Below are 22,932 nucleotides of genomic sequence, written 5' to 3'. Positions count from 1 at the left end.
GAACATGATGTGATCTTTTATGATACGATGATGTTATCCCGATGAGGTTCTTGTGATTACTTTAGGGGACTCAGGCTGTTTACTGAGTACCTCTCTGTAAGGACCTGTTTGGGGAGTGACAACCCGAGATAACAGAGCAACCATGAGGGTGGAATGGGACACCCTTAGCTGATTAATTAGAGGAACCAGAGGAGTAGTTGGCTTCGCTGTAGGGCTGTCAATGGGGTCCGGGCACAGTACTTGCTCTGCTGAGGCTGGTTGCAGAGGTTCTTTGATTTAGTTTTGTTAGTCACCCTTCCTCTGGGGAGATGTATTGTGTTTATCAAACTGGAGAAACCTAACAGGCGGCTATGACCTCTTGGAAATCTTTGTAAAGGCTACATAGTGAGACCCTGCTGGGTCACCTTGGTAGTGATCAATGGGGAGGCTAGAACCCTGGGCAGAATGGGAATCACGGCTTGTGGGTAAAGTGTGCAACCTTTGAAGAGTGTTAGAAACTGGTATATCAGCTGTGCTCATGGTTAAGAGCAGCCTTGGGATCCTCTTTGATTAGAAGATCTTTGATTACTTTTATGATGATGACTAGCAATGATGATTACAATTCTGATCTCTGGTATTTCCTCTTGGAGGGAGTACTTTTGGGTAATAACTCGGTTTATTACTAAAACTTGGCTTTACTTATAATAATAAATACTTGGCTAACTAAAAGCCACTGCTTAACCTCAACTCCACATACAGCTAGTCCACCTTAGCCAAACGGGACATTTGCTGAGTACATTGATGTGTACTCAACCTTGCTTTACAAACCACCCCACCCCAGGTTGTCCCCACTGTATTCAGTGATCAGGAGGAGATGTTGGCAACATGGAGGACTTTGAGGAGTTCCAGGACTACGACGAGTTCTAGTTTACTTTAGTGGCAAACCCCCAGTCAGCTGCCTATGTAGGCTTTTCTTCTACGTTTTGTTACTCCGCACTTTGATATTAATGTTGAACACTATGGCTATGTATTAGACTCTATGGATGTCCCAGACATCTTGATGTAATTAAGTATCTTTTCGTTATTTAATTCGAGCATTGTGTGATAATGTCTAATTATATAATCGCTGTGTACGTGAGTTCTGATCCTGGCACGTACATGGTTCGCATTCGGTTTACCTTCCAAAATCGGGTGTGACATAGGGCCCACGAGTCAGAGGGAGAATGGAGGAAGAGTCTGCCCCAGAAGGACCCACACCCGAGTAACCCCGAGGCACCGAGCCCGGGGGTCGGGCGAGGCGGAATCGAAAAGGAAGGTCGGGCAAACCAAGAGGAAGCCACTCGAGTGGATTCCGCACCCGGCCTAGGGACTACCCTGTCATATGACTGAACGCATTAAATACGGGTGGCACTCAGCCATGGCAAAAGATCAGTCCTCCTTCCACTCTTGACCTATGAACCCAGACCAAGAGCCCCACTTATGACCTATGAAGCCATAGACCTACGACTCACTCATGGCCTACAGAACCTAGGCCTGAGTCCCCTGGCGGCCTACAGAACACACAACACAACGAGGGACATTGAGGCTCGGGATACCAAGGCCAGGAGTCATCATGATAGAGGAGAAGTGATGATGATGTCTGGGTCCCCCATCGCCCATGCACGCCATCCCAGCCGACTTAAAGACCCTAACTAACGAGCTCAGTGTACGAGGGTGAATACCGGCGAGCTCATAGGACGAGGGTGAATACCAACGGACAGGGTTGTACCAAGGGTAGAACACTTTATTCTACCGATGTGCAGTAACTCCTTCCACGAGAAGCCACTTGTAACCAGTCCCCTCAGTCTATAAAAGGGGGAGGGTCAGTCCAACGAGAGTGGGGAGAGGCAACATAGCAACGATACTCGGTCGACTTAGCTAGGTAGTGAACACTTGATACGTAATCCCTTAGAACCAACAACGCATAGAGACTTGGGAACTCTTCCCTCTCTCGCTCACTTGTAACCCCTACTACGAGCAACGACCAACAAGGTGTCGGTAGCGCATGCCACCAAAGACTGGAAGTAGTGACTGAAAGGAACACGGATGCCTAAGAGGGGGTGAATTAGGACTTCTAAAACCTTCGCTAATCTATGTAAATCCCTAGAACAAAACCTATGCAAATATGTAAACTAGAATATGCAAACTAGGTTCTGACTAAGTGTTGCTATATCTACCGCAAAAAGAGTTTTGCAACCTAAGTTCCAATACTAACAATTCTAAACTAGGAATAGAGAGAAAGGAACTTAAGTACTTGAATGTAAATGCGGAAGCTAAAGAGCAAAGGTGGAATGCAAACTCCCATGGACAACGCCGATATTTTTACTGAGGTATCCGAAACTGCACAAGGTCCCGTGTAATCCTCGTTGGTGCCCCTACGCAAAGGGTAGCCCACGCGAAGGCCAGGCACCATAGACGAGTAACTCCGTAGAGAGTCGTGAACCTTCTCCACGCGCAAGTGGTGCTCTGCTTCCGGCCTCCTCTCGGACGCTTCCCACCGTGTTCACTATCGAGCTTCCGGCCGAAACACCACGAGTCTCGTTCTCTCTAGTACATGTTGGAGGCCGCACCACAAACGCGGTTGATGCGATCTCGATGCCCCACTCGATACAATTACAACAGCTCACACAAGAGCCGAGAAGTTTGTGGGTTGTCTAACCTCACTCACATAACTAGGAACAAAACCTAGAGCAAACATTAATGCAGTCTAACTAATATAAGCACTTTGCAAAGGACCTATGCTAATCATCGAGTGATTATATTAAGCACTTGGTGTTTGAGCACTTGGAAATGTGTATAACCTTCTTTGGTGTGATGCTTGGGCTCCCACACATTCAAATGTCCGGTTGGGCGAAGTATATATAGGCACCAACTCGAATATGGCTATTGAAGGGCTGATGCTGCTCTCTGCGGCACACCGGACTGTCTGGTCCTAGCACGAGACCATCCGGTGCAACTAACCGTTGAATTATAGCCGTTGCAGCGCTGTCAGCTTTACTCACCGGACTGTCTGGTCCCGACACTAGACCGTCTGTGTGGCTCTCCCTCTACAGTGCCACATGTACTAGCCGTTGACGCACCGAACAGTCCGCGATATGGAACCGGATAGTCCGGTGACTCACCGGACCACCCGCCCAGGGAGGGCAGATCGTCCGCCTGTGGTTGATTCTTCTCCGTGTCTTGGACTTTTCTTGATACTTGTAGATCTTCAATAAAGGTCTTTTTACGATCTTCTTTTGAGGTGTTGCATTCTTAGAGCCTAAGTCTAATCTATTTCACATCATGTGAACTACAAAACACAAACACATGGAAAACATTAGTTCACTGGTTATATTGTTGATCAAATAACAAAATCCCTTAATCGAATTGGTTGGGGTCCATTTTCCTTACAGTGACGATCCGTCCAAACAAATATAAAATCTTGCGCCCACTGAGCATAACATCTGGATCCAGAATGCGCATACACAAATTTACTCGTCGGCGCTGGTTCGAAACTCCGACACCGTGTGCAACCTATTTTTTTCATATCTGCGTGTTTCTTCTTTTAGCTCCTTTCATATTATATCATTAACTCTTGTTTGATCTTGATAAGTCTTTAGCGAGTACTTTAATGTCTTGCTTTGAGGTGTTAACCTTCTTAATCACCTTGTTGCCTCCGTCCAAGTTCATGCTGCTTCTTTTAAACTAAAACAATAAACACTAGCAACCATTATTAGTCCAAATATTTATATTGATCATTAAATATTAAAATCTATTAATTAAATGGGCCGCGGTCCATTTTACTTACGACAAGAACACACAAATCAATTTATATTACATTTGGTCATATAGCTGTTGAAGTCGACATGCTGAATTTCACGTACCGCATGAGTGCAGGTTTCGTCCTTGAGTCATAGGTGTACAATAGCGCCAAGGTTTGGGACAGTGAAAGTGTAGAGACAACATTCTTCTTCTCATTAACAGTGTTAGAGCAGATTAGGTCTCATTTAGGCCGCGTTCGTTTGTGCAAGATTAAAATTACGTATGTTTCTATTCTTGGCCCGGATATAGTGCATCCGGTTGGTTCACTGAAACTTGGTCAGTGATGAATCCAGGTCTAGAATCAATACAAAACTGCAGAATAGCTCGTTCGTTTCAGCCTGGAATAAATACACTTGCAACACCTGTTTGACAGCAACGACAGTACTAACAAGCTCCTATACAACAATGGTGGCACTAACAATCTGTAATATACACAATGTATATTCAGTTGTCAAGTAACAACTAGACATCCAAGAGTAATAATACCATGACACGCAAGGTCTACAGCGCTACACCTTTATCAACGCAATGTAAGGACGTACTAGCAATGGTCTGTATCAAGATTTGCTAGATTACAAAAAGAAACAATTGAATTATTGCCAGGCCCCAACTTAAATAAAGGTCGCAAGCCATTAATCACTGTCTCTCTCTCGCTACGAATACCAGAAGCGAGGATGTCCCTCTCTTCTCTCCATACATTAGTGGTGTCAAAGATCCGGCAGCGAGCTGCGCAAGCGGCCTATGGTGCCGACGAGAAGGGACACAGCGACGGTGCGTGTCGCTTACCAGAGGGAAGGAAATCATTTCCGAGGGACAGGCGGTTTGGGGAAGGAAGGCATCGGCGAGGGCTTACCAGAGAGAAGACCGCAACAAACCGTCACTTGGCGTCGTCGCCTCTTTGCCTCCGCTGCCGCCAGAGCTGCAGATCGGATCCGGAGGGTAGTATACCAGGTTTACTTCCAGACCGTGGTGGGAGAAAAAAAAATCTAAACCGGACCACTCTTGTTTTTTAGTCAGATCTAAACGAACACCTCTCAAAGAAACGGTCCGATTCCAAACCGGGTCATTTCTTTCCCCTGGAACCAGTCCCGGAATAGGCCAAACCGCCCAAAACGAACGCGGCCTTAAGTTTGTAGGGCCGAGAAGTTACCAATGAACGTTGGTTTATCCGTTTATACGTCGACCTTGTTCCGGTTTATTGTATATACGGTATGAAGGTGTATTCGATAAATTGTTGCAGCCCCGATCATTACGTAAACGATAAAATCAGGTTCTATTTTTTTACCAAGTCCGATGTAGTATAGTCAACCAGCAGATAACTCCTGCGTGATGAAGATTGTGCTGGATCCCAGAATGGTCATTTAACTCATTTGTGCACATACAGTATACAGTTGAAACTGTGTACAAGACAAAGCATGTAGATTGTAGATTATCCGGACATCTAGTGCGACTTTGGCCCAATAAGTCCAACTTCACATAGGCCTAGCCAACTTGACCACTTACCCTATCCGTGTTACATAAGGCTCTCTCCAACAAGGTCATGTAAAGGATCTTGTCCGTATATTTAACGTACCAAGCTTGTCCCTACGCCTCTAGCAAGGTCTTCTATTGTGTCTAAAATTTGGTGGCCTCTTCTCGTCCTCTAACCATAGTGGCTCCCTCGAACCTGCGTTATACGCTGGACACCATGTTGTTGTTAAAGACACTGATCCCTCTCTTCCTCACATGTCATTCCCACAGACACTATTTAACGTACGGTTTAAATAGTGTAAAGATTATGTGACTTAAAACATAAAGTCCATACAAACCTTCTGTGGCTTTAACGAGGCTATACATTTGAACTTGCAGATTTAAAACATGAAATGTTAGTGCAAGTTCATACAAACTAAGTTCATAACATGTACCATAAGAGTGAAAGATTAAAAATAAGCACATGATTAAAACTCGTTAGCATGAAGTATAAAGTAAGAGTATAAACAAGCACAAGTGTCTATATAAATACAATGAGAGTAGCGCATGTCAGAACTTACCATACACATACAACATAAAGTATTATACAATGCATGGAAGGAAATGTGTATGCAACATATGAACATAATTGTGTATCATGAGAGTATAACATATAAGGATAGCAAGATCCACCGTCCATGTCTATGTCTCTCCCCCTATCTCACATACTTCTTGTCCCCACTCTCCCTTAGCATCAAGCACACTAAATTACAAAACCTAAGTGTCCTATGGAGGGACCGACACAATTGTGTAAGGTGTTAAGTGTGTGGAGTGGTCCAAACTACATGAGAAGTGCCTCCTCATCTAAGTCAGAAGAAGGTTCTCATGCTAGAGCTCATGTCTCATGCTATGTCTGGTTGGTCATAGAAGCTATGACTAGCTATGTGTGTGTGTGTGGAGGGGGAGGTCAAATGACACAACTAACACAAGCTCAAGATGTTGATGTTCTACAACCTCCCCTCAAGTGGTTGATCAAAGAACACCACCCCTACTACAAGCTCATCCACAATACCTCATCATAGGGAGTCCATCAATGAGAGTTATCACTCGATCTAAAAATATATATCTTTTGTTGAACATCACTCATTTGTCTCTGGTATAACTAAACTTGTAATGAAGTTTGGACACTGAGGCACCACATGATGCAAGGATGGATAGTAAAAATATATATGCATAATAATTAATTAAAAATAAAAAACATAATCATGTTTGAATTAATATCTTATTTCAACAAGGTCTATCAATATGATATATAGAAAACGTAGCAATATACGGACAACTAATTAGTCTCTACTATATTAAAACACTAGTTTCGACGGTCGTCCCGCGTCATATTTTTACAAATAACCCCTTATATTATTTAAAATAGCCCACAAGACACATTCTCTTCACATCGATCACATCTAATCCAATTCGTCTATCTACTACCCGTCCTCAGTGAATCCGCGCCCCGCACGGGGCGCGAGCGCCTCAGTCACCCACATAATGACACAAAGTCAGGCACGCCATGTCTTCTGTTTATAGCAACGAATGACATGGCAAGTAGGCTTGTGCCAAATGCACCGCGACAGAAGCCCAACAACCCAAGCACGCTGCTCCGTAGGGGACGGGGAAAGCGGTTTCAGCAGACCCACACACGACGTGTCTTCCATGCATAGAAACGCGGGAGCATACCCAGACCACAAATTTAAGCAAGACAAGAAGTATACAAAAGATAGTTGTTAGCAAGGTTGAAGGAGGAACATCCTAGTGCGGTAATTCTTTACCTACTATTCTTTGTTAGCAAGGTTGAAGGAGGAACATCCTTAAAGGCGTTATGGTCGTCTGCCCGTTGCCACCACGTTGCCCATCATCACGCCACCGTGCCTGGCCAGCCGCCCTGCCGTCGAGCACCACAGCGCCGCCTGCCAGTGGTGGTGGCGAACATCACTCGTGTGAGTTTCCCGATGATGATCGACAGCAGTGACCTATGAGACTTTTGTGACTTTTGTGAGATTTAATATTGTTGTTACTTGTAGTTGTGACTTATGAGATGAGATTCGACACTTTTGAGACCCGCATTGTGACCTTTGTGATTGTGATGAAATAGATAAGACTATTATTGTCTTTGTTATTGTTCTTATGGTGATTGTATGTGAGATGTTATATGTGAAATGTGGTGTGGTGTTGTTGCTATTCTATGTGTAATGTTGTGGAATGTGGTGGAAACTGAAAAAGAAACAATATTTATAATGGTGGTCAATTTAACTTCCTAGAGTTAGCTAACTTTTGAGAGAGGAGGCTGAGTCGTCGGAAGTTAGTGGTTGATGGTGTCAGGCCCGCGGACGACGTCAGACCTAGGCTAACTTTAGAGAGGCACTGTTAGCCGTCGTAAGTTAGCTAACTTCGAAGATAGTTGTAGGAAGTTAAGCTAACTTTCAACCGAAACTTTCCGAGAGCTTAACTTCTGATGGCACCACTTAACTTTCGATAGTGCTCATAACTTCCGAGAGTTGGTAGCTAACTTCTGATGATTTGGGCTCTTGGAAGTTAATTAGTTTCCTGTAGTGAGTGTTGCACTCGGCAAAAGGTGTCTTGATGAATGCAATGTCCAGAGCAGTCGACAAAAGACACATTGTCTGGACACCTGGAAACTTCCTTTGCTAAGTGTCAAAGCCAAGACACTTAACAAAGCTCCCACCTTTGCCGAGTGCACTGACCATACCACTTGACACAAGTTGTGTGAGCTACCTAGAACTTGCTTTGTTGAGTGCCAAACTCAGGCGCTCGATAAAGACTCTATCACCATCACTCACGCTATTAAGGCACTTTTTATTTGCCAAGTTTGGATTTAGCAGTCGGCAAGAAGTCCTATATATAGATGTCCAATAAGCACGAGGCCCGTGAGCCCGGCACGAAGTCCGTTGTTTGAGCCCGGCACGGCCTGGTTCTATGCGGGCCCGGGCCGGCCCGGCACGAATAAGCGGGCCGGGCTCGGACAAGAAACTAGGCATGGTGGGCTAGCCCGGCACGGCTCGTTTACCTCTAAGCCCGTTAAGCCCGCTTTTTTACACTAAAAAGTACTTATCGGCCCGCATAGCCCGTTTAGGCCCGCTGCGGGCCAGGCTCGGACAGGGAATTGAGCCCGCGTGCCTAGACGGCCCGGCCCGGTTTTCTAACCGTGCCTGGCGAGCCGGGCCCAAAACGGGCCGAGCTTCACCGGGCCCGGGCCGGGCCGGGCCGGGCGGCCCATTTGGACATCTCTAGTCCTATACCGACGATTTTTTTTTTCACTGAGAGCCCTTTGCCGTGTGCAAACGGTCCTAATGGTCACGCCACTTTCAAACCTCCTCGAGAGCAGCTGCCGCCAGAAGGAGAGGAGGAGGAAGCATCTACGTCGAGGCGACCGAGCTTAGAAGAGCGCAGTATTGTGTCATTGTGTGTCAACTCCAGCAGCTAAAAATAGACGGGGCTAAATTACAGGGACCTCCATCAACATCGCCGAGCCCTGGAAACACAACACGCGAAGCCAACAATGGCTATTTATAACATCTCACCTTTCTCTCTCCTCCCCTCCTTAGTTCCCTTAGCGCGTGCCGGCCGCCTCCGCTCATCGTCGTGCACCATGCCAACTCCGAGAAGACGATCTTGCAAGGAAAGCGCATGCAAGAACGTCGTCACATATATAGAGGAGTAGCAGCCAGCAAGAGGTGGAATCGACGGCTTGATCCCGAGACCGACCGAGACCAGCTGCAAAAGCTCCTAGCTAGCGCATTGGCCGCCGGAGTGGGCTGCAGTGCAGTACAGGTGGATCGCATGCGAGGAGGATGCGAGTGCTGGAGGAGGACCTGTACCCGTCGACGCCGGGGAAGGTGAAGGTGGAGCGGGCGGGGGCGATGAGCCGGTACCTGCACCGTTGCTTCGCGTCCACGGGGACCATGTTCCTGTGGGCGCTCTTCCTGGTGGCCATGACGGCCACGTACCTGAGCGTCCACTCCATCGTGGACACCTCCTCCCGCTACTTCGCGGCGTCCTGGGGCGGGCTGCACTGGGAGCGGCAGATCCGGGCGTCGGCGTCGCCGCGGCGGCCGCCGGGGTCCGCGGAGGGCGCCGGGCTGTCCGTGCTCGTCACGGGCGCCGCCGGCTTCGTGGGCACGCACTGCTCGCTGGCGCTGCGCAAGCGCGGCGACGGCGTCCTGGGCCTCGACAACTTCAACTCCTACTACGACCCCTCGCTGAAGAAGGCCCGGCGCGCGCTGCTGGGCTCCCACGGCGTGTTCGTGGTGGAGGGCGACATCAACGACGGCCGCCTCCTGGCCAAGCTCTTCGACGTGGTGCCCTTCACCCACGTGCTCCACCTCGCGGCGCAGGCCGGCGTGCGCTACGCCATGGAGAACCCGGCGTCGTACGTGCACTCCAACATCGCCGGCCTCGTGTCCCTCCTCGAGGCCTGCAAGGACGCCGACCCGCAGCCGGCCGTCGTGTGGGCGTCCTCCTCCTCCGTCTACGGCCTCAACGACCGCGTCCCCTTCTCGGAGGCGCACCGCACCGACCGGCCTGCGTCGCTGTACGCCGCCACCAAGAAGGCCGGCGAGGAGATCACCCACACCTACAACCACATCTACGGCCTCTCCGTCACCGGCCTCCGCTTCTTCACCGTGTACGGTCCGTGGGGGCGCCCCGACATGGCCTACTTCTCCTTCACCCGCAACATCCTCCAGGGGAAGCCCATCACGGTGTACAGGGGCAGGGACCGCGTCGACCTCGCCCGGGACTTCACCTACATCGACGACATCGTGCGCGGCTGCCTGGCGTCGCTGGACACGGCGGGCCGGAGCACCGGCACCGGCGGCAAGAAGCGCGGCCCGGCGCCGTACCGGATCTTCAACCTGGGGAACACGTCGCCCGTCACGGTGCCCACGCTGGTGTCCATCCTGGAGAGGTACCTGCGGGTGAAGGCCAAGAAGAACGTGGTGGAGATGCCCGGCAATGGCGACGTGCCCTACACGCACGCAAACATCAGCCTGGCCCGGGAGCAGCTCGGCTACAAGCCCACGACGAGCCTGGAGATGGGGTTGAAGAAGTTCGTCAGGTGGTACCTCTCCTACTACGGATACAACCGTGGGACGCATACCTTCAGGAACTCATGATGTCGCTCGTGCCTTCCACTCTCGTCTGGGTCCACACAAGTTGTGGGGGAAATTGTGTTGACTGGCTGTTGTAGTTGGGTTAGGACAGAAGAGGAGGGGACGGCGACAGAACGATCAAACGGAGGGCCGGCTTTTTAAAGATTTCTTTCGAGCTTCCTAACTTTAGAAAACTAATAACATTATCGAAAAAAGCTATCGTCGACTCTCAGCGTCAAAAAAACCAACAACCGCTTTTTAGAAAACATAAAAAAATACAACTCAAACAAATATACTCTTAGATGGTCATCACACTGGGGCCGGCAAAGTACAAATTTGATATCTCAATGTTTCTTATTCAAAACTGTCAATGTTTAACGAACAATTCGTATATAGTTACTGAAAGATGGCAATAGAAAACAATTGGATCAGCTCACACGCGGCAGTTCAATACAACACAAACAACACCATAGTTTGAAGGAGACGAAATTGCAGACGTACATATTTCTTAACGTTTTATGTTCCTGTTGTGCGATTAAATATGCGTGATCCCTTGGGTGCAGCGCCATGCCGACATCCTTCGATGGTTCCTTTGCAGATCGACCATGGGACGTGTGTATGCAAGGTCCTGCATATGATAAGATATGTAATGTGCTCAGCTCCTTAGCAGGTCCAAGAATTGAAGCCGCAATCAGGGCATCAGCAATGCAAAGAGAACTTACTGCAGGTAAAGTGAATCGTTGCTTCCAAAGAGAACAGAAATGCAACAGAACGCCAGGAATTAATGGTTAATGTAATATGAACCTCACAAGTACTTGGATAGCCAAGGAAGATCTGGGGATTCCTTGAGGGCAAATGTCACATCGTCACTGTCAACCAAGAAAACGAGGTATTGGATCAACAGCAAGAGAAAGTAGGTTCAAACTGGTTTTGGATTTGAATTTAGTTCTTTATTGCTGTTTTCAAGAGCCGACCTTGGATAGTTAAGCTGAACCTTCTGCAACTTGTGCTTACTACCCTCTTCACAGAGGATGATCTTGCTTTCACCAAGCTTGCAACTGCGAATGGGACAAATTCAAAATTTACTGATAGGTCACTGAACCAAATCAGAGGAAGAGTAGAAGTTAAGAAATGAGAAGTGAGTGGAACATCAGTACAAAGCATCAGTAGTTCTATCTCATTAGAGAAAAATGAAGTGTCACATATAAGAGAATTTTCACAAGTAATTGCCAGCTAACTAAAAGCTATGACAACTGGACCACCGCGAAAAAATGTACGGTCCAAGTTTACAAATTCCACGCAATCGTCCATGATCAAAATTTTAACACGTGAGAGATGCAAAGGATGCAATAGCAAGCGAAATGGATCAGTACAAAACAGGTCACTTTAGGTAAGCCAATTGGACCGCCTCAAACAATGCATAGTCCATTTTTTACAAACTCCACACGATCTTCACATGCTCAAAATTTCAACACATGAGAAATGAAAAGGATGCAATAGCAATTGAAAAAGAAGGCAGGCTGAAGTTTTCCCTTTCAGTCTATATCCAAGCATGCACTAATAGCCATTGCTTTCAATATACTAGAAAACTGCTACTTCTGTCCAAAAAAACCATGTCATTCAGGTTTGCCTAAGTCAAACTATTTTAAGTTTGACAAACTTCACAAAAAAGAATGTCAACACTTATAACAAGAAATAGGCATACTATAAAAATAGTTCCGTGGTGAATATAAGATACCTATTTGGTGGAATGGTGGTAATATAGATATCTGTATTTTTTAGTATAAAATTAGTCAAACTTAAGATTGTATGACTGAGGACAACTAAAACATCTATTTGGGAGAGGCGTAAAAAAATGGCATATGATACATGCAAATGCTAGGGATGGAAATTGGAAAAGGAACATGCCGATGTAACTCCATTTGCTATGGCACACAGAAGCAAAGGCAACACCATCAGTAGCCACATTACACATGATGGTATGTGTACATGAACTCAAGGAGTCTACTGTATTACTGTATATGAGGATCTTCAGCACAGTTTCATCTATTGCAAGCAACACATATTGAATTAGCATACCAAATTTTCAAGAGAGTGTCGTATCCAGGCAATAGTTCTCTGTTGGCATGGCACCAGGAGAAAACTGTTGTTGCTAACTACAGAAAAAGAAAATATCTCGTTAGATTTCTTCATAAGCACCCATACTAGTACTATGTGCATGGCCCCAAACAGGCAGGATATAAACAAGAGCAGTACTGATAACATCTTCCAAAGTAAGCATGAAACAGTTCATCGCATGCCTCAGTTCACATGGAAACTCAGACACAGCTAGTGGGAGGAAAAGCACCACTCAGTATATGTAAGTGTAATTAAGACTGGATGAGTAATCAATGAAATGAACAATACAACAACCACAACAAAGCCTTTTAATCCCAAGCAATTATCAATGAAAAGGAAATACTGCACTTGCAATAGTTCCATTCAGCACTACCATTGCAGCAGGGTAATACTAATACAGAAAAGGAAAAAATAGTTAATGGAAATAAGAGATTGCCCAAAATAATCAACAACAGATTCTGAAGCCTGATAAAGTCAGGAAGCTTAAAAATACAATATCAAGAAAGTGTAGCCATCTGGAAAAAATGGCAGCAGAACAGAAGAAATCCAAAATGAACAATTTGTAGGTTAGTTTTTGGTCCACATAGCATGGGGTGAGACAGCCACACGAGGGCCTGTGCCAGACATAATTGACGCTACAAATTTATGTACCAAGGTAAGAGATTTCATTCTAAGTACTGGATTTGAGTCAAAATCACAGCAGGTAGGCAATTAGGCATGGACATGGAAGCCTAAAGAACAAGCCGTCTGTACACTCTGACTCCTGGGCTTGGCAAGTTTTTTTTGTTTCCACCAACAGTATTATTGTTTGGAAATATAGGAGCTAAAAACACATAAAAGATAATGTAAGCTCACCTTATCAAACATTATTTCACCTAGTCCACTTTTGTACAGCTCATGAACCATGGCAACCAGTATAACTTTTCCAAACTTTGGGCAATTCTTCATCACCTGTAAAGAGACAAAAATGTTGCTGAGATCCAAATAATGGTGGGTGCTCAAGTGACTTTAATAATTGATATGGTTATGAGTACAAGCTTGCATAAAATGCACATTTTCCACTCACTTGAATATGAGGTGCCTGGAAGACTTCCTGAATAGCAGCTTCTATGTCACCCATGGAAACAACAGCATCACCTACAAAAATCAGATTCATGTTCAATGGATTATATGCAAGTTACAAAGGAGGGTTGAAATCGTGAAACGATAACATGAATGGTGGATTTGTACTGGTGGTCTAAGTTTATGTGACTATGTGACCATAAAGATAGAATAATCTGGTGCACATAAGGATGGCAACAGGGCCAATCCCCAATGGGGATCTCATGGGGGATGAAGATGGTATGTTTTTCATCCTAGTCAGGGACTTAACGGGCCAAAATCTATCCCCGTCAGGTGAAGTGGAGGAGGGAATGTTCCCTGGCAACCCATCCCCATTGTGGACCCGCAGTGTTTGTGCAGGCAGCAAATAGGTAGAAAAAGTCCAATATCTTCTCTACTCCTATAAAGCACCATTTTTCCTGATTTCCACTGTCGTCCCTTTTGCAAAAAAAACTTTTACTTCTTTCTAATCTAACCCGCGTCGTCAACCGACGTGGGCCGTTACCTCCTATATGGTCACCCAAACTCAACACGACATGAAGCCGCATGCGCAACGCTCCCGGGTAGTACCACCTCGCTAGCTGAAGGAAGGCAAGCACCCGAGTTAGCTAAAAAAAGGAGCAGATCTTTTCAACTCATATCTATCCTTATACTTCTTTTTAATCTAACCCGCGGTCCACCGTCATCATGTGTTGTCAAGTGACATGGATCGTTACCTCCTAGATGGGTTGTGAGTAAACACTCAAGCCAACATGACAGAAAGTCGCACGTAGCGTAATGCTCATAGTACCACCTCACTAGATGAAAGAGGACGAGCGGCCGAGATGGTTATAAAAAAGGGCAGGTCTCCTTTTCAACTGATATCTTTCTCAGCCTTTTGATACTATAGTACTATAGTATTAAATATGATTGGTGTGCCGTCGCAACGCACGGGCATTGTACTAGTAGAAATTAATTGGCCAAGCACAAGGCAACAATATAACCCTAGGTTCCCACCCACCCATCCCATTGATCAAATCCATGGCCACCGCCACTTCCACAGTACTGCATCCTTCGATCTCTTCCTTCTCTGCACCTCAGCCATTCCGCTCCCCATCTTCGCACTCGGAGCAAACACCCAAACAATCGTGCCCCTCCCTTCGCCCTCGGTCGTCCTACCCCACCCACGCCCCTTCTTCTGTCTTCACCCTCAGCTCCGCACAGAATGACCGCCTACACTCAGAGCCTCGGACTTTGGCGGTAACCCCCCGCCTCCGCTCACAACTCGATCGTCTGCGCTCGGCCATCTCTCGTCCCGCTCAACTCGACCTCCTCCCTCTTGCCCCATGCTTAATTGCTTACTACACATTGCAGCGTCGAGGCTGCCTAGGTGGAACGAGCAAGGCTATGCGGGATGGAGCTTCAGCGACCTACAATTAGGTGGTGCCACACCTGTTGGAGCCCCGGAACTTCAAATCAGGGACGGGAGAAAGAGAGCCCTGAGACAAGGAGCGGGCAAAATCAAAGAGATTGAGGATGGGTATCGCTCCCTGCCTGTGATGTCCCTGTTGCCATCCCTAAGTGCACACGTTTTTTCTTGAATGATTCCAGCACAAATGTGTACACTGCACAGTACCTTTCTTTGCAGAAACAGTAGTCTGTGCAGACTGTCGAGACTGTTTGACACGGTAGTCTGCAAACTCTGCTGCCCGTCTACAAATCTCTAAAGCTCGCCTAGCATCACCTGACATAGCAGCTACCTACAAGCAAAGGCATTCAAAATAAATGGAATACAATGCCAACATTACAATTGAAAAAGGCATACTCTTCATACAAGTTAATTAGTAAAAGATACAAACTAACAGAAAATTCTTTGGTTGCCCTGGCCTTAAAAAATGATCTCTGCAATGTGAACTCATTTATTGTAGTCCCTCTGGTCTTAAAATTTGGTCAAAAATTTTAGAACTTTGACCATTCAATTTGGAAATATTAAAATCACATGAAAAATATTTGTCTTGAATAACACTTTCAAAACCACATACATTTATTAGACGTTATAACTTATTTAAGAAGAAAAATGTGGTCATAATTGCATGACTATAAAACATAAAAATGTCAGGCACTTTTTACCAGAGGGAGTACTAATATTTTACTTTGATTTGACACCTGACACAAATATCATGACTTCATTTATAATGGACCATAATATGAACTTATCACTTCATGTGTTTTAAGAAAACCTCAGAATTAGTGGAATGGTGCAGAGAGCAACAGCTACGGATGAAAAGACATGACACAGCAAACATAAAAACATGGTATTGTGAGGCAAACCTTTCTAGAAGCAAATTCAATAGCCTGTTCCTCAAAGGCATCAATACCCTTTAAACGGCTTGTTATAATTTCCTGCAGTTGTCTATAATTGTATGGACCAAAACACAGTCGTTGGATACCCATCCGACTTGATATACGAGGCAATAACTTTTCTGGAAGATCCATTGTGTTTGCTATACCTGCAACCATGGCAAAACAGACAAGGGGTGAGTAAAAGGTAAGGGTAAGGACAAAATGGAAGAATAGTTTAGTTACCTATAACAACTAGATTTGAATTTGGTTTGGTAGGCCAGTCAAGAATGTTATACAACACCTGATAAAAAAATGCCAGTGTCAAATGATAAGAAAACAAATTATAATATGAAAAGGCTAGTTTTTTATTAATTTCCTGATATAAACCTATGGGTAAAATAAATAATTTATTAATTCTGAAATGAATTATTACCGATTGGTTTCTTGTCATAAGAAGATCAAGTTCATCGATCAGCAAAACAATTGGCTGGTTTGCTTGCTTTCCAATTTTAGTACCACCTGAAAAATGTTCTGTTAAATAGTGAAGAGCCTTTTTCCACCCAACCCTATGCCCACTCAACTGTTCATATACAACCTGCAAGTTTTAAAAAGAATACATGAATTACAGTTCCTGAATCCCGAGGGCTATGTGCAAGCTACAGTTGAGTAGGACAGATTTATTTATCATTATGCCACAAAGCAGAAGTACCTTGTAGATATTCTCTGGAGATGCTAATTTAAGACCATTAATTTCGATAAAACAATATGGCCTCAGAGTTCCAGAATCAAATTCAGATCTCAGCCTCCTCATAACAGCAAGTACACTCATAGTCTGTAGGTTGACAAAATTAGATGCAGAAAAAAATGGTTTAATGTTTAGCCACAGCAGGTGGGATAAAACCATAAAGCAGCCATGAAAAGATAAGTCTGTTACCTTGCCAGTGCCAGGTACACCATGTATATAAAGGCAGCGTCCTAGGCATTGGTTGTTGCAGATTGCATCCTTTACAAATATTGATATCTCATCCATTTCTCTGATATGAGACTTTAGCTAAGTAGCAGTTTTTGTGAGGCACACAACAAACACTCAGGAAGATGAATAAACATACTTATCTCTGCAAGGCAATGACTTAGGAAGAGTTGCCAATAACAGGGTTGCTTTAGCCTTCTCCAGCTCAGTCTTTTGGTGGCACCGAGCATGCTCAGGAATTTTTTGTATCCCAATTTTTTGCAGGCCATATATTCTACCTTTCCTTGAATTCTATGTATAAATATGTCATTTCAGTAAAGCAATATAAAACAGCAGATGAAATGAGGAGAAAGGTTGTTTGTTACCGCCGCAGATTCATGTGATTGATTCCTTCTGACAGAGAAAGATGATGTGGATTCTTCCTCCTCGTCATAGTCTGAATCTTCATCAGTGTCACTGTTATAATCATCACCAGCATTGTAGGGCTCGTCACTGAGATCTTCCTTTGTCTATAAGAAATTAGTAGGAACAAGCTTGGTCACTGGGTAAATCACAATGGTGTCCAAGCTTCAAAGAAGACTGTTTTGCATCTCAAGAGATTATGGGCATCTACCTCTGGCTCATCATCAATATCTGCCAAACGCTTAAAATTATGCCAATGTATATCATACTCATATTCACAATAAAATACATCATCCCCTCCGTTGTTAGCATCCCTAAAGTCTTTGGGGCACATTATAGAACAATGTCTAAGGATTGTTTCCATCTGCACAGGCCATAAGCACAAAGAACCTAAGACAACAAATGGACAAACAAAGAAAAATCGTGAAAGAGCCAACTATACACATAGAAAGACACTGATCACCTCAATGTCTGCAAGATCATTGGTACGATACAGCTCTCTTCTCAAGTTATGCAGCTGCCTTCCTGCTGCAGTCTCTTCAGGGATAATGTACCACCTGACCTTTGCCCAGAACGTCCCATCAGGCTCCCTCCATAAACTGTTACAGATAACAGCACCGTTCAGTAAACTCACAAAGTGTGCATTAAGTGCTAAGTATCATTGACACATATAAGGTCTATCTGTAGACATATTGAGAAACATCTAGCGTCACAGATTGATTTTTAACAATTTTTGGAAAACAAAAGGAAGAGGGTGAAGAAGCACACAACAGTATAGAACAGCAATGCCTTGCAGACAAACCTGAATGTTCATTACAACTAAAACATTCCACGGCTAATAGTAAAAAAAATTACACATCATTTGGTTTTGAAACACCTAAACCATGAATAGGACAAACCATTGCAATTGCACAGCAAGTTAGTTATCATAAGTGTTAGGCAAATCAATAGCAAGTAACAGCCGGTAAGCACCTTCCAGTTCACAGGTAGTAGTCAACTATAACCAGTTAAAACATGCTATGTTAATATAAGGATAGCCTGCTAGGCCAGTTCTTAGGAATTCGTGGTTCACCGCATAAACTTCGGAAGCTAATGCAATGCCAAAGCCTCACTGACCTCTCGATGCGTGCAGCCCACAGGTCGCTGGAAAGGAGTTTTTCCTTGGCGGTCCTCACGACGCGCTTCCCCTCAGGCGGCCTGGGCCGCTCGACCACCTTACCGGCGCGCTCGGCCTCGCAGTAAGGGCACGCCCAATCACCTTCAGGCACCCTCCGAAGCGGCGGTCGCACGCATCGCAGGTGGAATCCGCCGAGGCACGCGTCGCACTCCACCATAACCCCGCCGCCAGTGCGGAAGCATACGCGGCACTCCTCCTCCTCGGGGTCCTCCGCGTCAGACTCCGCCGTCTCCCGCCTCTTCACGTACACGTCATCGCCGACCTCGAACTCCCCGCCATCATACACCACCTTCCGGTAGTATGCCCTCTTCCTCGGGTGTCGCCTCTGCCTCTTGGTCTCGCGCTGAACAGGGGTTTTCGGTGACGGCGCGGTGCGCTTAGCCCTGGAGATGGGCGTAGCCTTCACTTGCACCTCCGGGGAGGCTTTGGTGGGGGTTTCAAGAAGGCGACGCGAGCGTCGGACGGTGGATGGCGTCGCCGGAGACATCGGCGCCGGCGAGGCCGTCGTTTTGGACTTCCGCCTGGGCGTGGGCTTGGACGGGGTGCAGAGGTCCATCCTGGACTCAGCGGGGGCGGCGACGGGCTTCGCTGGCGAGGATCTGGGCTTGGATTTTGACCTGGAGGGGGAGGCGACGAGATCCATTTCCGGGTCTCGCCGGAGACAGCGAGGGGTGGGAGGCGGAGGAGGAAGGTGGAAACTGTATTTGAAATGGAGGTGGCTGGTGGCCGACGGGAGTGGACGGTGTTAGGGTTTCGGCCGTTTGGCGCTCATTCACACCGCAGTTTTGGCATTTTTGTAAATTGCTCCTTTTTTATAGGAGTTTAGTTTGGTACAATCTCGACTCTTATAAATCCATGCTAACACTATAATCCTAAGAGGGAGAGGGTCGACAGCGATAACGTGAGGGAACGAATTAACGGTGGTGGAGGTGCCGAGTGAAGGAAAAGGGCAGCGGGAATGCGGAGAGAGAGGAGAGTGAAGCTGCGACGGCAAAGTCATGGGAGAGGAGAAGGGAAGGAATGATAGATGATCTAAATAATAATATTTATTGTATTTAAATGGGTAAGGAAAAGATGGTTATCTAGTGATATGAATTGTTGGTTTGTGATGTTGTGTTAAGTCTGTGTACAATTTGTTTGGTGGATTTAGTGGAGGCTATGGGTGTGGAGATAATTTGGTTATGTGGGTTTTGTAAAGTTTAAACAGGTGGATTAAATAGTGGTAATGATATAGATGTGGTAGTTCTTTGTGTGTTCACCTCTCTCGTCCGTTTTAAAGAAAATCAAATGTGCGAAAGCTAGGGCTGGGCAAAAAAAACTCGTTAGCCATAACCTAAACCCGAACTACCTAAATCTAGACTCGATCTACCCTAAATCTAAATTAATCAGACACTAATTCGGATAGCAAGTCTAAAAACCCGATTTAAGTTTGGTAATTCGGGTTATGAGTCTAGGTACCCGAATTACCCAAACCTTGCTAGAGCCCAGAAACAGATCTTGAGAATCTTGCTAGTCGTTTGAGTGCAAGTGAGTGAGAAAAAAGGACATGTTGGTTTTGCTTGTACATTGTATTTATCTTGTCTTTACAAACTTATTTATCTCATTATATTTGCAGAGATTGGATGTGTCATCAACTACCTCGCAGATGAGGCTCCTGTAATATACGTTCGGGGAAAAATGATGACGGTGGAGCTGATGGAGGAGAAGGAGGACACATCAAGGTTGACTGAGCTTATCGCGCTCGCTGAGGAAGGATTACATGGGGAAGAGGAGGATGATACATCAAAGTTGACTCAGCTCATAGAGCTAGCTGAAGCAGAATTACATGTGCAAGAGGAGGAGTACGAGTTTATGTCTCAGGCCAGCGAAGAAGCTGTCACGTACCGTAATTAGGGGTACCCCCAACAGTCCTAAACACGACTGGTAAGCATCCGCAGCACAAACCGCAAAGACTGATGGGCACGGTTTAGGACAAGGCCTCGTCTACCAAGGGACGCAACCTCGCCTCGCCCGAGCCCGGCCTTAAGCGGGAACAGTAGTCCCGGACGAATTCACGCCTCACCCGAGGGCCTCCTCAGGCAGTGGGTGCACCCTCAGCTCGCCCGAGGCCCAGCTCGGGCAGGCTTCGTCGTGAAGCAACCTTGGCCAAATCGCCTTACCAACCGACCGTATCGCAGGCGCATTCAATGCGAAGATCGCCAGGCACCTTATCCTGACACGCGCGCCGCAGTCGGCAAGGTCGAAGTGACCGCAGTCACTTCACCCCTTCACTGACCGATCTGACAGGAAAACAGCGTCGCTCGCCCCACTCCGACTGCTGTGCCAACCACCCGGGCAAGGCTGACAACAGCCGAGTTCAGTCTCGGGCGCAACAGGAAGCTTCACCTCGCCCGACCTTAGGCCTCGGCCTCGGGAGGAGGTCTCCGTCTCGCCCGACCCCAAGACTCGGCCTCAGCCTCGGCCTCGGGAGGAATCGCGTCCTCACCCGACCCCGGCCTCAACCTCAGGAGAAGTCTCCGCCTCGCCCGACCTTGGGCTTGGACCGACCGCGCCACAGGGGATACATCATTACCCTACCTCTAGCTAGCTCAAGCTACGAGGGAACAAGACCGGCGTCCCATCTGGCTCGCCCCGGTAACAGGTAATGATGGTTCCCCGCGTGTGTCCATGACGTCGGTGGTTCTCAGCCCCCTACGGAAGCAAGGAGACGTCAGTAGGATCCCAGCCGCACCGCCAGCTGTGCTTCTACAGGGCTCAGGCACTTCTCTGACGGCCACGTTATCGCGTACGCAGGGCTCAAGCACTTCTCCAACAGTCACATTGGCATGTACACAGGGCTCAGGCACTTCTCTGCCAGACACGTTAGCGCATAGCTACACCCCCCACTGTATATCTGGACCCTCTCCTTGCATCTATAAAAGGGAGGTCCAGGGCCTTCCTGCGAGGGGGGTCGCGCGGGGGACGAGCAAACGAACAGGCTCACTCACTCTCTCTCTCTCTCTCTCTCTCTCTCTCTCTCTCTCTCTCTCTCTCTCGCGCGCGATGCTTGTAACCCCTACTACGAGCACTCCCGGTGCGAGATAATACAAGTCGCATTTCCCCTTGTGTTCCATCTTGCGCCAACCCATCTGGGCAGAGCACGCTGCGATAAATTCATTGGTCGGCTCGGTTGAGGGTCCCCCGGGTCCGAAACGCTGACAGTTGGCGCGCCAGGTAGGGGCATGCTGCGTGTTAACGAACACCTTCACGTTGAGTTCCAGATGGTTAGTCTTCAGCAACCTCTTCAGCCGGGGACACTACTCCGCTTCGGGAGTCTCGAGTTCATGTCCCTCGACGGCAGCTACGACATGGTACTCCTCCCCCGCAGCGCGACAGCAACAACGACGGTCGTCAGCTCGCCCGGCAGCGGCGAACTTGACGGCGTCTTCTCCCTGTGGCGGAAGAGCAGCATCCGGGTTCGCCCCGCCACCCTCCTCGCCGCAGGAGGAGGAGACGGGGCAACCGTGGCCAGGCAGGAGGCGGCACCTAGTCGGCTGTCGGTAGGGCTGGACAAAATACTCGTGGCTCATGAGCTCGCTCGACTCGTGCTCAGTTCAGCTCGGCTCGACTCGACTCGTTTCAATTTTGTCACGAGCTGAGCTAACATCTCAGCTCGGTTCGTTAACGAGCCAGCTTGACACGAGCTCGAGCCAGCTTGTTAGCTCGAATGAGCTAGCATTTATCTGCAAAACGAAGCCTATATATGTACGGGATGAATTAATAAGTGATGAACTATGCTAATTTAGGGTTTAAATAATGTGATGTATAAAATTATGAGTATTGTTAGTCTTTTCTAGTGTTAAATTAGTATGAAATTAACTAGCAATTGATTATATTGTTGTATATACACATGTATACTATTTTTTGTTGTGGCTCGCGAGCTAAACGAGCCAGCTCGAGCTCGCAAATGAGCCGAGCCGAGCTGGTTCTCTGGCTCGGTTGCTTAACGAGTCGAGTCGAGCCAGCTCGTTTCCTTAATGAGCCAGCTCGAGCTCGGTCGAGCCGAGCTGAGCTGGCTCGATATCCATCCCTAGCTGTCGGACCAGAGCGAGTCGACGACGCCGACACCCCAGCGGGGGACATGTCGGGCGTTGCCCTCGCACCTGAGACAATGACGGATGTCATTTCCCCGCAACATGCCAACCCCAAGCGGACTGATGATGCAAGCACTCTCGTGAAGTATTTGTTGGGCGTTAGCCTCGTACCTGAGATAACGGTGCAGTCCGTCCCCGACGCGACTTCCCCACCATCCATCGACCAAGAGGTACCGTCCGTTTTCCACCATGTGCCTTTTAGATTCAGCTTCGATCCACCAAGCGACCCCGCTTCGGTAAGCGCTTTCGTAAAGGCATATCCTAACCTTCTGGGGT

The 22,932-nt window shown here is 47.0% G+C and overlaps 2 protein-coding genes and 1 non-coding gene across 3 annotated transcripts; 1 reads left to right on the top strand and 2 right to left on the bottom strand.

Annotated features, from left to right (window-relative positions):
- Positions 1 to 8,600: 8,600 nt before the first annotated feature.
- Positions 8,601 to 10,613, top strand: LOC103629864 (UDP-glucuronate 4-epimerase 1). Its single transcript, XM_008650954.3, has one exon. It carries the CDS (start codon positions 9,135 to 9,137, stop codon positions 10,455 to 10,457), a length of 1,323 nt encoding a protein of 440 aa, XP_008649176.1. The 5' UTR covers positions 8,601 to 9,134; the 3' UTR covers positions 10,458 to 10,613.
- A 268-nt stretch (positions 10,614 to 10,881) lies between these two features.
- LOC100280350 (uncharacterized) lies at positions 10,882 to 19,243 on the bottom strand. The gene is made up of 17 exons (NM_001361062.1): positions 18,463 to 19,243; positions 17,810 to 17,945; positions 17,558 to 17,710; positions 17,310 to 17,453; positions 17,084 to 17,235; positions 16,909 to 17,008; positions 16,684 to 16,806; positions 16,408 to 16,569; positions 16,218 to 16,275; positions 15,963 to 16,141; positions 15,268 to 15,391; positions 13,618 to 13,688; positions 13,407 to 13,502; positions 12,513 to 12,589; positions 11,408 to 11,491; positions 11,156 to 11,302; positions 10,882 to 11,061 (listed from the first exon to the last, which is right to left on the bottom strand). Exons 1-16 carry the CDS (start codon positions 19,164 to 19,166, stop codon positions 11,239 to 11,241), a joined length of 2,427 nt encoding a protein of 808 aa, NP_001347991.1. The 5' UTR covers positions 19,167 to 19,243; the 3' UTR covers positions 10,882 to 11,061; positions 11,156 to 11,238.
- Positions 17,573 to 17,650, bottom strand: LOC111589630 (small nucleolar RNA snoR28). Its single transcript, XR_004850985.1, has one exon. It is a non-coding gene; the product is annotated as a small nucleolar RNA snoR28 (small nucleolar RNA).
- Positions 19,244 to 22,932: the final 3,689 nt, after the last annotated feature.

This window comes from Zea mays, chromosome 6, assembly GCF_902167145.1.
Source record: "Zea mays cultivar B73 chromosome 6, Zm-B73-REFERENCE-NAM-5.0, whole genome shotgun sequence".
Lineage (NCBI taxonomy): Eukaryota > Viridiplantae > Streptophyta > Magnoliopsida > Poales > Poaceae > Zea > Zea mays.
Note: the sequence above shows the minus strand (reverse complement) of the source record. Positions and strands in the feature narration are given on the sequence as shown.